We start from the raw sequence: 11,131 nt of genomic DNA, 5'->3' as shown, positions 1-11,131 counted from the left end.
CATTCGGATGATAGGGTCAGAATTTGGCGTCTACAACATGAAAGCATGGATCCATCCTGCCTTGTATCAACAGTTCAGGCTGGTGGTGGTGGTGTCATGGTGTGGGGAATATTTTCTTGGCACTCTTTGGGCCCCTTGGTACCAACTGAGCATTGTTGCAACACCACAGCCTACCTGAGTATTGTTGCTGACCATGTCCATCCCTTTATGACCACAATGTACCCAACTTCTGATGGCTACTTTCAGCAGGATAATGCGCCATGTCATAAAGCTGGAATCATCTCAGACCCGTTTCTTGAACATGACAATGAGTTCACTGTACTCAAATGGCCTCCACAGTCACCAGATCTCAATCCAATAGAGCATCTTTGGGATGTGGTGGAACGGGAGATTCGCATCATGGATGTGCAGCCGACAAATCTGCGGCAACTGTGTGATGCCATCATGTCAATATGGACCAAATTCCCTGAGGAATGCTTCCAGCACCTTGTTGAATCTATGCCACGAAGAATTGAGGCAGTTCTGAAGGCAAAAGGGGGTCCAACCCGTTACTAGCATGGGGTACCTAATAAAGTGGCCGGTGAATGTACACTAGGCTATATCAGCCCCACCAAAAATATTTTTCACCAGCCGCCACTGCCAGGAAGCCAATTAGTTCAAAAAACTGAGGATCTCCAAAACTGCTCCTTAAACCTAAATTACAGCCTGTATTTGACTACACCTAATTCTACCATTCTAGGTTTAATACTTAACTTATGCCCAAAGTAAAGACGAGCCTATTGGCTGCTTCAGCTTTCAAGCACTTCCACTTATTTGAGCTTAAAGGTAGAACCAGATTAGGATTCTTTATGGCCAAAATCATGACCCTAAATAAAAGTTTTTTTAAACTTTCAATAAAGAATTAAAAATATATAATTTGCACAGTTAACTGAGGATAATTTGAAAACATTGCCTTCATAATATTCATAAATATGTTGGGAAACAAAGCAAAGTGTATGGAAAAACTATAAAACTTGTCTTTGCAAGCTTGTTAGAGATCCTATATTAGTTTCTTGTAACCAATTACTTGCTTAAAAAGACCAGGTAACACAATATCATGTGACATTTGTGTAAGTTGATACTGATGTTGGAAAGAGGATATTATAGAATCTAGATTATTAAAACATAAAGGTAAAAAAAAAAAGAAAACATGGCCTGTTGGCTGATTTATTAAATATTCCATAAGAGATAATTTATGCAGAACCATCAGAGACTTCAGAGTCCAATTATCAGTCATTTTAATGTGCTCGGCGCTCAGAGGGACAAACTGATCATATATTCAGTGGATGAATATTTTGACCATCCGTGTGGCTGATTATCATCTCCCTGATTTAAACCCAGATCAGAAACCACACGCTGCTTTAAGTGGGGTTGACATGTCAAGCACGCTGGTGTGATAGTTTAACATTCCAGCTGTCTGCTCTGGTTGCAGCCGGCCACCTGATGCTCCCTGCCCGCCGGCGGGCTCCTCTGTGATCCGCTCGGCTGCCCGTTTGCCAGCCCGATGCTGCTGTGCCGCTCGGCGGAGAGACAATTTTTCCCAGCCTGCTGTTAACATTCAGTCGTCGAAGCTTTGCACTTCATTCGCCTGCGGTGATTCACTGAGGTGGAAAAACTGTAGCAGCCATTTATCAAACACTATCAGATGGGACCAGTTTCATTTGAATAAACTCCACAGGAAAGTCTGTCTATTATAAAAACACAATGTGAAACAAATGAGAAAAGTTTGTCCTGTTAAAGCGTCTATTTATCTATGCAATATAAATGGAAATCATTATCTCACTAATTATTACATGTGTATTCTAAATATAAAATTTAACATAAACTCTACGTACTTTAACTTTTTACAGAAAATACATTTCCAAACTGTTTGGAATATGTTTGACTTTTCTCTCATCCTGTTTACATAACTAAGAAAAGAACGCTCTATGAGATAAATAATATATTACTGTATATATCTATGATCATTATAATAATACTGCAGAATGGGCAGCCTGCAGGTCTGCAAAGAACCTTAAAGAAAACTCATGTCAACAATAGAAACAGCCAAAATTAACTTGGATTTTTAAGGACATTTTGAATTTGTGCATCATGGGCAGCTTACTGCTGTCAAATGCTAACCAGATTTTACACTGGGAAATGTTCCATGTAAAAAAAAAAAAACTAAAAATCATTGCAATTGATCAGTGGTTCTGCTCCAAGAGACTGACGCTGTTTTAGACACAAAGCTTCTAACTGGCTGGGAAAGCTGAGATCAGCTAAAATATGTACCTGTTTCAGTAGAACTACAATCACTTCAGTTACTCATAAACTAAAACATTCTAAACATTTTAGAACCGTTCTCACTCTCAACTTACCAAACATTTAAGTTTTGTCATAATCCTCTTTTTATGTTTCTTGATTAGGCCGGATATTCTGATAGATTTTAGGACGGAATCCCTGAAGCAGAAATGAATGCATTAAGACCAGGGATGATGTGGTAATGCAGAATCACATAATAAACTGTTTCAAATACTAAGAGCATTTTGACAGTGGTTATCAGAGCTGGAAAGATTTAGTCGCATGATAGCAATAAAGTAGATGGTACTTGGTTTATTGCTAAGTGGAAAAAATTAACTTGATAGAAAACATTATTAAATCCAAAATCACAGCCACCCAACCTAAAACTGAATAACATGTTGCTTTTACTATATAATGACTCTGAAGGTTAAATGTAGAATCTAAAGCAGGTTGGATAGAAGGAGGGTAAAACTGCAGGGTCAACATAACTGAAAACTAAAGAAAAAACATTTTAAAATGAGCACCCAGCTCCTGATATTACAGTTAGAAACCAACAATTAGGCTCAGTATTTGGGTTTAACGATGGACTCTGATCTGAACCTTCAGAGAATAATAAAGACTACCGTCTTTATGATTTATCTTTTTCTATCATCTAAAGAACATCTCAAGGATTAAACTACTAACGTCTCAGCAGGACTCTTAGACAACTGATTCATACGTTCACCTTTAACAGTATCTTTAAAAGGCTGTCTAAAACATTGATCAGAAGGCTGTAGTTGATCCAGAATTCTGCAGCATGCGTCCTCACTAATGCTGAGAATGTGGAGCACATCTTCCAATTCTAAATTCCTTCCACTGGCTCCCTGTGTCTTAAGGAGTGCTTCTATTTAGACTAAAAAAATCACCAAATGGCTTGACTCCAAAATGCATTTTAGACTGGTTGTGAGTGTAGAAACCAGCCAGACCTCTCAGGTCTCATGGCTGAAATCTACTCTGCAAACCAAGAACCAAACATGAAGAAGCAGCTTTTTGTTCCTATTTTCCACTAATCTGAAACAGACTAACAGAAAGCTGTAAAAACGCTGAAACCTGAAGTTGCTTTAAACTCCTGATCAAAAACTTGTATTTTTAAGTGACTCTTTGATATCTAAACATTTAATTTACATTAGTAGTCAAACTATCTCAGATTTTATCATTAATTATTGTTATTTTATTTTATCGTCTCAATAATCAGTTTATTCTCTTGAATTCTCCTTGTTTTCCTTTTATGTTTTTTTTTATGTACAGCATTTGAATTACCTTACGACTGAAATGCACTATATAAATAAACTTGCGTTGCCAAGAGGTTAAAGAAAATTCAACATCACTTTTAGCGCTTAGCCAGAACCTGACAAGACCTCGGTTGAATGTGGCATCTCACTTCCCCTTGTTTTATTTCACAGTATGTCTGAAAGAGACAACCTAAGTGCTAACACTGGATATTCATTAATTAAATGTCCAGGCATATCCTGTCTAATTTTTGCACTTATTTCAACATCTCCTTTTATCCTAGAATCCATTGCAGACACCATGATACAAGTTTTATATAGACTTGATTTTGCAAGCCATATTCTTTACTTTCAGGCAACATTGTTCTCTACTTATATTTGACGTGATTGATTTATAAAAACAAGGAATCAAACTATTTTAGGAAATATCAACAATTATTGGAGTCCCTTGGTCTTTAGCAAAATAAATCTCTCAAAAATCTATGTTTATCAGCTGGCGCAGGAAATGTTAAAATGCACTAAAGCATTTGTTGCTCCTGCAAAGTTTCTGTTGCCAGAACTTCAGAAAAAAGAGTAGCTTAAAATGTAAATGACTTAAAGCAGACGCACCAAAGCATCGATTCATCAATAAAATCTAGAATTTGTTGCCTATCAGTCAGTCTACAGTTAACTGCTTGGCTCATATATAAATAATAGTGTCCCAAATAACTCAAAATTGATTTATAAATAAAACCCAAGGTTAATCAAGCATCATTGAGCGAATATTGTAAAAAGAAAAGTTGAGAGTGAGAACCGGCTGACATATTTGTACCATCAAGCTTTAAATCATCATTAGATACAGACATTTAAATAAAGTGGGTTTACATTGAATTCTTAAAAGTAAAGGCAAACCTGATGTTTGTAAAATAGTTTAGGAATATATTAGTAGGACAACACTGGTTTCAAATTTTAAAACTAAAAGTGCTAAAAAGTATTTTTATCTAGCTTCACTATAAAAATGAGCTAAAATGAATGCAAAAAATAAAAAACAGATTGCAGGCCTTATTACTGCAATATGTATATGGGGTTTTCTGCAAATGGGTAAACGATATGGTGCAGTCTATAACATCTATTTCTATAAATCTTACAGATTGAAAAAAGCCTTTACTCTGAAGTGATAAGTAAAACTGCTGCTACTCTGTGATCATTTTAGATTTCTAGGGGAATGGGGGGATAACATCACAGAAAAAGCGCAATTTTGTGCCACAAAATGTGCCACGAAGCAAAAGAACTTTGCTTTTATAAAATACTTTTTTTCTGGCTACCCATTAGATTCTGAAAATACAACTTCTATCCAACAAACACATGTGAGCCTGCAGCTTTTTGGGCTTTCTAATGGCAGAGAAGAGCACTGTTTTCTGTGACATCTGGGTCAGATGGAGAGAAAATGGTTGAAGGGGGAAAAGCAAATTATTCAGAAAGCAAACTCGTTTGCTTTTCCTAAAGATAACTGGAGAGAGATGGACATTTTAGACATTATTGTTATTCAAAGATTCAAAACCTTACAAATACCAATACCTGTTTGCCAATTCAGGTTAAGGAAGATGGACAGGCTCATAGTTCCTTTCCTCTCCCCCTTCTTGTCCGTATAGAGTGTATTTCTTCATAAAGATATATAAAAAAAAGACTGCTGCTTATAGAAGTGGAGGCCTGAAGCCTTCTTTGAAATATGCTTTGCAGTTTCCACACATTCGTCCTAATCTTGTAATACTCAACAACCGTGGGAACCGTTACCTTCACACATTCAGGGCTTCTCCACTGCTATCCTTTTCAAGATGAGTCTTCCCTGCTCCATTCTGGATTGTTTAAAGACTTTATATTTACAGTTTCTGGAATTGGCACTTGACATGTAACTACATAAATAAATAGAGTGTATAGAGAACCATCAGAAGGTCGTCGGTTTTCCTCCGGTTCCTGGAGGTGTCCCTGCTTGCATCTGTTTTCTGTAAAGTTCCAACAAAAGCAGCTGCACTTTTTTGAAGGAATGTCTTTGTGTAGGATGCATGTTGATCCCAGTATGTGCACAGGTAAGTATTTAGGTTTGAAATATTGACTCATTTCTGCCTCTTCTCCATGATTATGTGGGTTTAGTCCAACGAGAGAAGTGGCTGCATGTTGTCTTCTTCGCTCTTCACTTTGTCCGGTCTCTTCAGGACTCCTGGTTCCACCACTGACTGAGACCTACAAGAACAAGCAAGCAACATCGAAACATTTTAATAAAAAAATATGTTTTGATTATAAAAAGTTTAACAAATAAAATATGAAATATGCATTTTTACTTGAATGCACACAGCGGACTTCGTGAACGAACTCTTGAAATACCGACTATGTAAGTTCGGAGTACACTGAAAAAAAGATCTAGAAATAAGTAAAAATGTCTTAATTTAAGTGTATAAACTTAATTTGAGTAGGTAAATTAGACAGTTTGCCAATGGAATCGGCATTTTTACTATTAAAATAAAATAATGAGATAATATACACTTAAAATAGAAAAATGCAATTGTGTTTTCTTATTTTAAGTGTAAATTGTCTTGTTCCATTGGCAAAATGTCTCTTTTATCTCCCCAATCCAAGAAAAAATGCACTTATTTTAAGAAAAAATTTATTATCTAGATGTCAAATTTTTCCAGTGAAGATGCACCGTTGTTGGCCAGGTAATGTGACCTGGAAGAATGTATCGCTTTATGTCTGTATTCTCTTATATCGTCATGGAGCTAAGGCTTTTGCTCTACTATTTCTCTGTCTGTTGGACTACTGGTCATAACTGTGACAAGAAAAAAGTTTAAAGCTTCTGCGGAGGCTGAAAAAGGAAAATGTGAAAGGGATAGTATGCGAGGAAAAACAAAAGTCGATCTTGGAAAGGAGTTTGCTTGTTGACGCAGGCTGGAAGAAGAAGCCAGATTTTTATTTATTTTTCAACTTTATTATTAGAGTCGTAAGTTAACACTTTCCTCCTAGTATACAGTTATATATCTTTGTTATTATTTTCAATGTTTAGTAGAAACAAAATACAGGCTGTGACAGGTCTAGCGCCCCCAGTGGCCAAAACTTACACCTAGTGCCTTTAATCCTTTTACGTTGATATTTGTAATATTATATCCAAAAGGTGAATGTTATTTTGTTTTTGCATTGAAGTAATACCTTTTCTGTTTTAGTTTTTTTCTGTTTTAGGCTAAAACTCCTCCAAGATTGGGTGCTGCTTCCTGTGTCTGTCCAATCAGCAATCATCTGCACAGTATTTAATGGCTGTGAAGCTGCACCTCAATCCTCTGGACCATTTGTCTGCCATATAAAGCCCTGTTGGTTGTGTGAGCTTGAATGCTTCCCTGCACATTTGTTCTTTTGTGAACATGTTCAGATTGCTTTGGGTTTTTTTGTTTAACCCCAGGTTTCTCTTGTTTATGTGCTTCTCAGGTTAGGTTATTTTTTTTTTAGGGCTCTTTATTTTGTTTTTACTGGAGCTAGCTAAGTTGTGTTTTATTTTTCTTTTAGTGTTGTTTTCTTTTTTATGTTAGCCTGAGTTCTCCCTGAAGCTTTTACCAGTCTGAAAATGTTTTGCTCCTTCTCTCACTGTCTAAATTTATGTTTGTCCCTTATACCCCCTAGACCCAGCCACTGTACGGATGAAGTGCAACCAAACTCCTTTAGATCTTCTCTAACCAGTAAATGCTGTAGCTTTGATTTCAACTAGAAGGCAAATGCTCTTTGAAACATATTTAAACAGTTTCATGAAGACTTAAAAAAGGAACAAACAGGTGGGAACTTTAACTTTAGATGCTTAAAGTCGAGTTGTCTGGTAAAACAATATCCCAGGCTATGAATGTCTCACAAAGCGCATTTTAATATGTTTAGGAAAAACTAGACACAGTGAATCAATACTATACTAGCTACCACGCATTGACGTCCGCTTAAACCTAAAAACCGGGTATAAAAAAGCATAAAACAGAGAATCAGCCAAGAAACTCGTGATAATTCTGGAAGAGCTGCAGGGATGCATGTGTTGGCTGATATAAACCTCAGAAATCTGGCCTTTATTGAAATGTGCAAAGAAGAATTATATTGTTGAAATAAAGCTTTAAAACAGTGTGCAAAGTCAGTCCTAATGCTCTGATGCACTGCATGTTTTGGCATGTTTCCTGCTTAAACACAGCTAAACATTATTAGGGCTCATTTAGAAGGTCTCTTCAGATAATGTTGACGCACAAAAGACGTGATTCAGCTGTTTGAATCTGATGTGTTGGAGCAGAGACAGATGGAAAACATGCAGGACACCAACCCTTTAGAACCGGAGTTAAACTCATCTGCATTAATAGTCTAAAGTTTCACAAAATTGTCATATCCTTCTTTATTTAGTATTTTTTTGAGCCATCAGCCGCATCAAAATAAGCATGGTAGTACAAGATGTAGCTTCTGCTACCATATATGCAGTGTAATAAAAACAGCAATAAGTGCATATTTGAGCGGCAATTCTGTTTTGTTTTGTCGACACTAAGTGTCCAATTAGCTCATGAAATTCTGCTGAGTGAATCTCTGATTCTATGGGTTCAGGCCGTTCATGTGTTGAACTAAACCTAGATTGCTTCCCCCTCTAAATGAAATCCTTTTGTCTCCAAATAAACTCCAGCTAATGATACAAAAAGTTTAAGCGCAACCATATTGAAGCTATTTTTATGCAGAGAGTTTAGATCTGTGTAATTTACTATATGTATATGGGATTGTTTAAAATATGGATAATATTTCTAGTCTTACTATGAACTGCATATCCCTTTTTTACGAAATAATTATGAGCTTAACATAGTAATTGAGGCAGACAGAAGATTATTTCTAACAATGCTGACTGATTATCTGATGGTTCATTACTGTCTAATTATTTAACTGTTAATGGCACCACTGTGAGGCCCCAGAATGGCAGCTTGTTGTCTCAGCTCAGGGTGGATTGTTTTCCATATCATGAAAACTTTTAAGGCGATTGAGTTGCTTTATTTCTAGTAATTATGAGATTTAGTGTAACAGTGAATTACGTGAACCCATTCAAACAATGGGTAAATACATAAAAGAAATCAAAGCTTGTGCTGAATTGAAACCAAAAGAAAGAAATAATTTTTGGACCAAAGGAAGATCGTTGAAAAGTTTGCACAAAGCTCACATTAGAACAGCAATAGAAACTATAATAGAAACCATCAATCAGGTTCTAAATCCGGGTGTAGAGATGGACTCAGACCTGAACCTTCAGACACATAAAGACAGTATGAATATCAGGCTTCTATCTTCTAAAGAACATTTTTAAGATGGGATTAATGTCTCAGCAGGAGCTTTGTTGATCACTGCAGCAATGTTATCACAGGTCAGTCTTAAAAATGGATAAGAAAGCTGTGTGCTACCCACATCCTCACTGAAAGTAAGTAAATTGAGCACATCAGTCCAGTTCTAAAGTTGTTACATTTGTTCCACGTATCACAGAGAATCGACTTTAAAAAACTTCTGCTAGTCTATAAATCACTGAATGGTTTGGCTGCAAAATACATAACAGATTTGTGGATCAACCAGCCAGACATCGCAGTTCTTCTGGATGATAAAACATGGAGAAGGAGTTTTTCTTTCTTATTGTCCACTAATTTTAAATAAATTCACAGAAAACTGTTAAACTGCCAAAACCCCTGGATCCCTGGGGCCCAGGGCAGGATTCACTTCAGGGTGGCTGGCTGCCGGCGGAGCCCGCAGACTAGTCCCCGCTCCATCATTGCGGTGGCTTGGGGACTTCCTCGGGGCTGTCTCTCCTCCTCCCTTGGTGGGGGTTGGATTTCCTGGGCTGGCCTCTCTTTGGTGCCTTCGCTCTTGGGGTCCCTTTGGGCGTCTGGGGCTTTGGGTCTCCCGGCACTGGACTCAGTGCTCTGGGGGGGCGCCCCTTCGGCTCTCCACAACCACTATTGAGCATTTTTACATGCACAAGTGCACTCTTACAAATAACTACAGGTGCTTGGTTCCAGGTCCTCAGAGATTCATTTCCATAAAGAAAGCCCACATTCTTATCTTCACAGAGTTTATGTCAGACTTAATAATACTACTTCAGCGAAAGTTTAAAGGTTTTGCTTTATTGTATGTCTTGTACCATGGCTTTCGGTTGTGCTGTTCTTTTTGCATCTCGTTGCAGGTGATGAAGCAGACTGAAAATGTTTTGTCTCCTTTCTATCTCCTCTTTTTTTCATCTTTTCTCTTTTTTTACTTTTTCTATTTCTGATTTTCCTCTTCTGTTCTATTTACATTGCAGTGTGCATATAAACTGTAAAACTCCCTCAATAATTATAATAAAGCTATTTATATGCATGAAACAAGTGGAGCAATATGGCAATTGCCATATTGCTTATGAAAGTTAAATCTGTTGGTTTTTTTTTGGCATCAAGACAATTATTCTTATTGCCACATTGCCAGACAGGACACTGTTAAAAAAAAGAAAAAAAGCCAAAACCCTAAGCTGATTTTATTCAAGATTAAAAATCTATTTGTTTATTGTGGCCCTTGACGGCACTACTTAATTAAAATGTGAGTTTGTCGTTCAACTTTGTTCCATTTTGTGGTTAACCATTTTGTTATTTGAATAATTGTTTTATCTCTTTACTTATTCACTTTATTTTTAATTATATATCTTTTTTCTATTAGTATTGTTATGCTACTGCAATGTAATTTATCTACTTGGAACTATCTTGCTACTGAAATGGGCTAAATGAATAAACATGGGGGGTAAAACTCAACCATGCAAATTCTTTAATTCTTCTACTTTGGTGTGTATATATCTAACATCCACATGGAAGTTTGTGTTTTGAGTCAAACCTTTTTCAAAACAATTAACAAGGTAATAGGATTTTTTTTTTTATCTCTGCAGGCGATCCACCCTACAATCCAATTACCTCCTCTTTTCTTCCTTTTATATATGTTAGGTACACTATCCATCTTATTTGCTCCTTCTATTAATGAGGAAAGAAAGCTTATACTACATGCAACTTAAGGCATACAAACCAGCACTTTCCCACTATTTTGGGTCATGTCACAGTCACAGTGAAAGATGCAGAATCGATTTAGAGAAAAATTATTTCCACTCACGCAGTGAGCAGCAGGTCTTGACAGATTACTAGAAACAAGGATCCCCATACCGTCTGTTACATCCCTATCACCATCTTTCTATAAATAAGTCATGTGGGAGGCCCCTTATGTTTTTATTTTTTATTTTTTCCATAACTTTGTCCTCACTTTTCAGCAGGTGGTATTCTTTCTTTATCTTTACATAAACCAACCTGAAGGCTGCAAACAGTTTGAGTCTTTCATACTACAATTGTAGTTGTTGTGGAACAAATTCAAAGAAAAAATTAAGTGTTTTTACCCAATAAATGCATGCATAGGGCGTGTTTGATTTCAGAGGCTGCATTCTCCAAGGATTTGGTCTATCTGGACTTTATTACCCATCAAATTTTTATTTTATTTTATTATTATTTTTATTTTGTTTTTTCATT

At 36.6% G+C, this 11,131-nt stretch overlaps 1 protein-coding gene across 2 annotated transcripts in view; it reads right to left on the bottom strand.

The window, feature by feature from the left end:
* Window positions 1-3,608: 3,608 nt before the first annotated feature.
* clvs2 (clavesin 2) overlaps window positions 3,609-11,131 on the bottom strand; it is a 58,398-nt gene continuing 50,875 nt past the window's right edge. The window contains exons 5-6 of one of the 2 annotated variants that reach the window (XR_005282392.1): window positions 5,361-5,807; window positions 3,609-5,227 (exon numbers count right to left, since the gene is read on the bottom strand). Coding sequence is in view for 1 of the 2 variants with exons in the window: in XM_038304150.1 (XP_038160078.1) it covers window positions 5,714-5,807 (94 nt within the window). In the remaining variant the exon portion in view is untranslated. Of the gene's footprint in view, window positions 5,808-11,131 lie in introns of both variants that reach the window. The other variant, XM_038304150.1, reaches the window with a different exon arrangement.

This window comes from Cyprinodon tularosa, unplaced genomic scaffold (genome assembly GCF_016077235.1).
Source record: "Cyprinodon tularosa strain WSP-4 unplaced genomic scaffold, ASM1607723v1 ctg526, whole genome shotgun sequence".
In the NCBI taxonomy this organism is placed as follows: Eukaryota; Metazoa; Chordata; class Actinopteri; order Cyprinodontiformes; family Cyprinodontidae; genus Cyprinodon; species Cyprinodon tularosa.
Note: the sequence above shows the minus strand (reverse complement) of the source record. Positions and strands in the feature narration are given on the sequence as shown.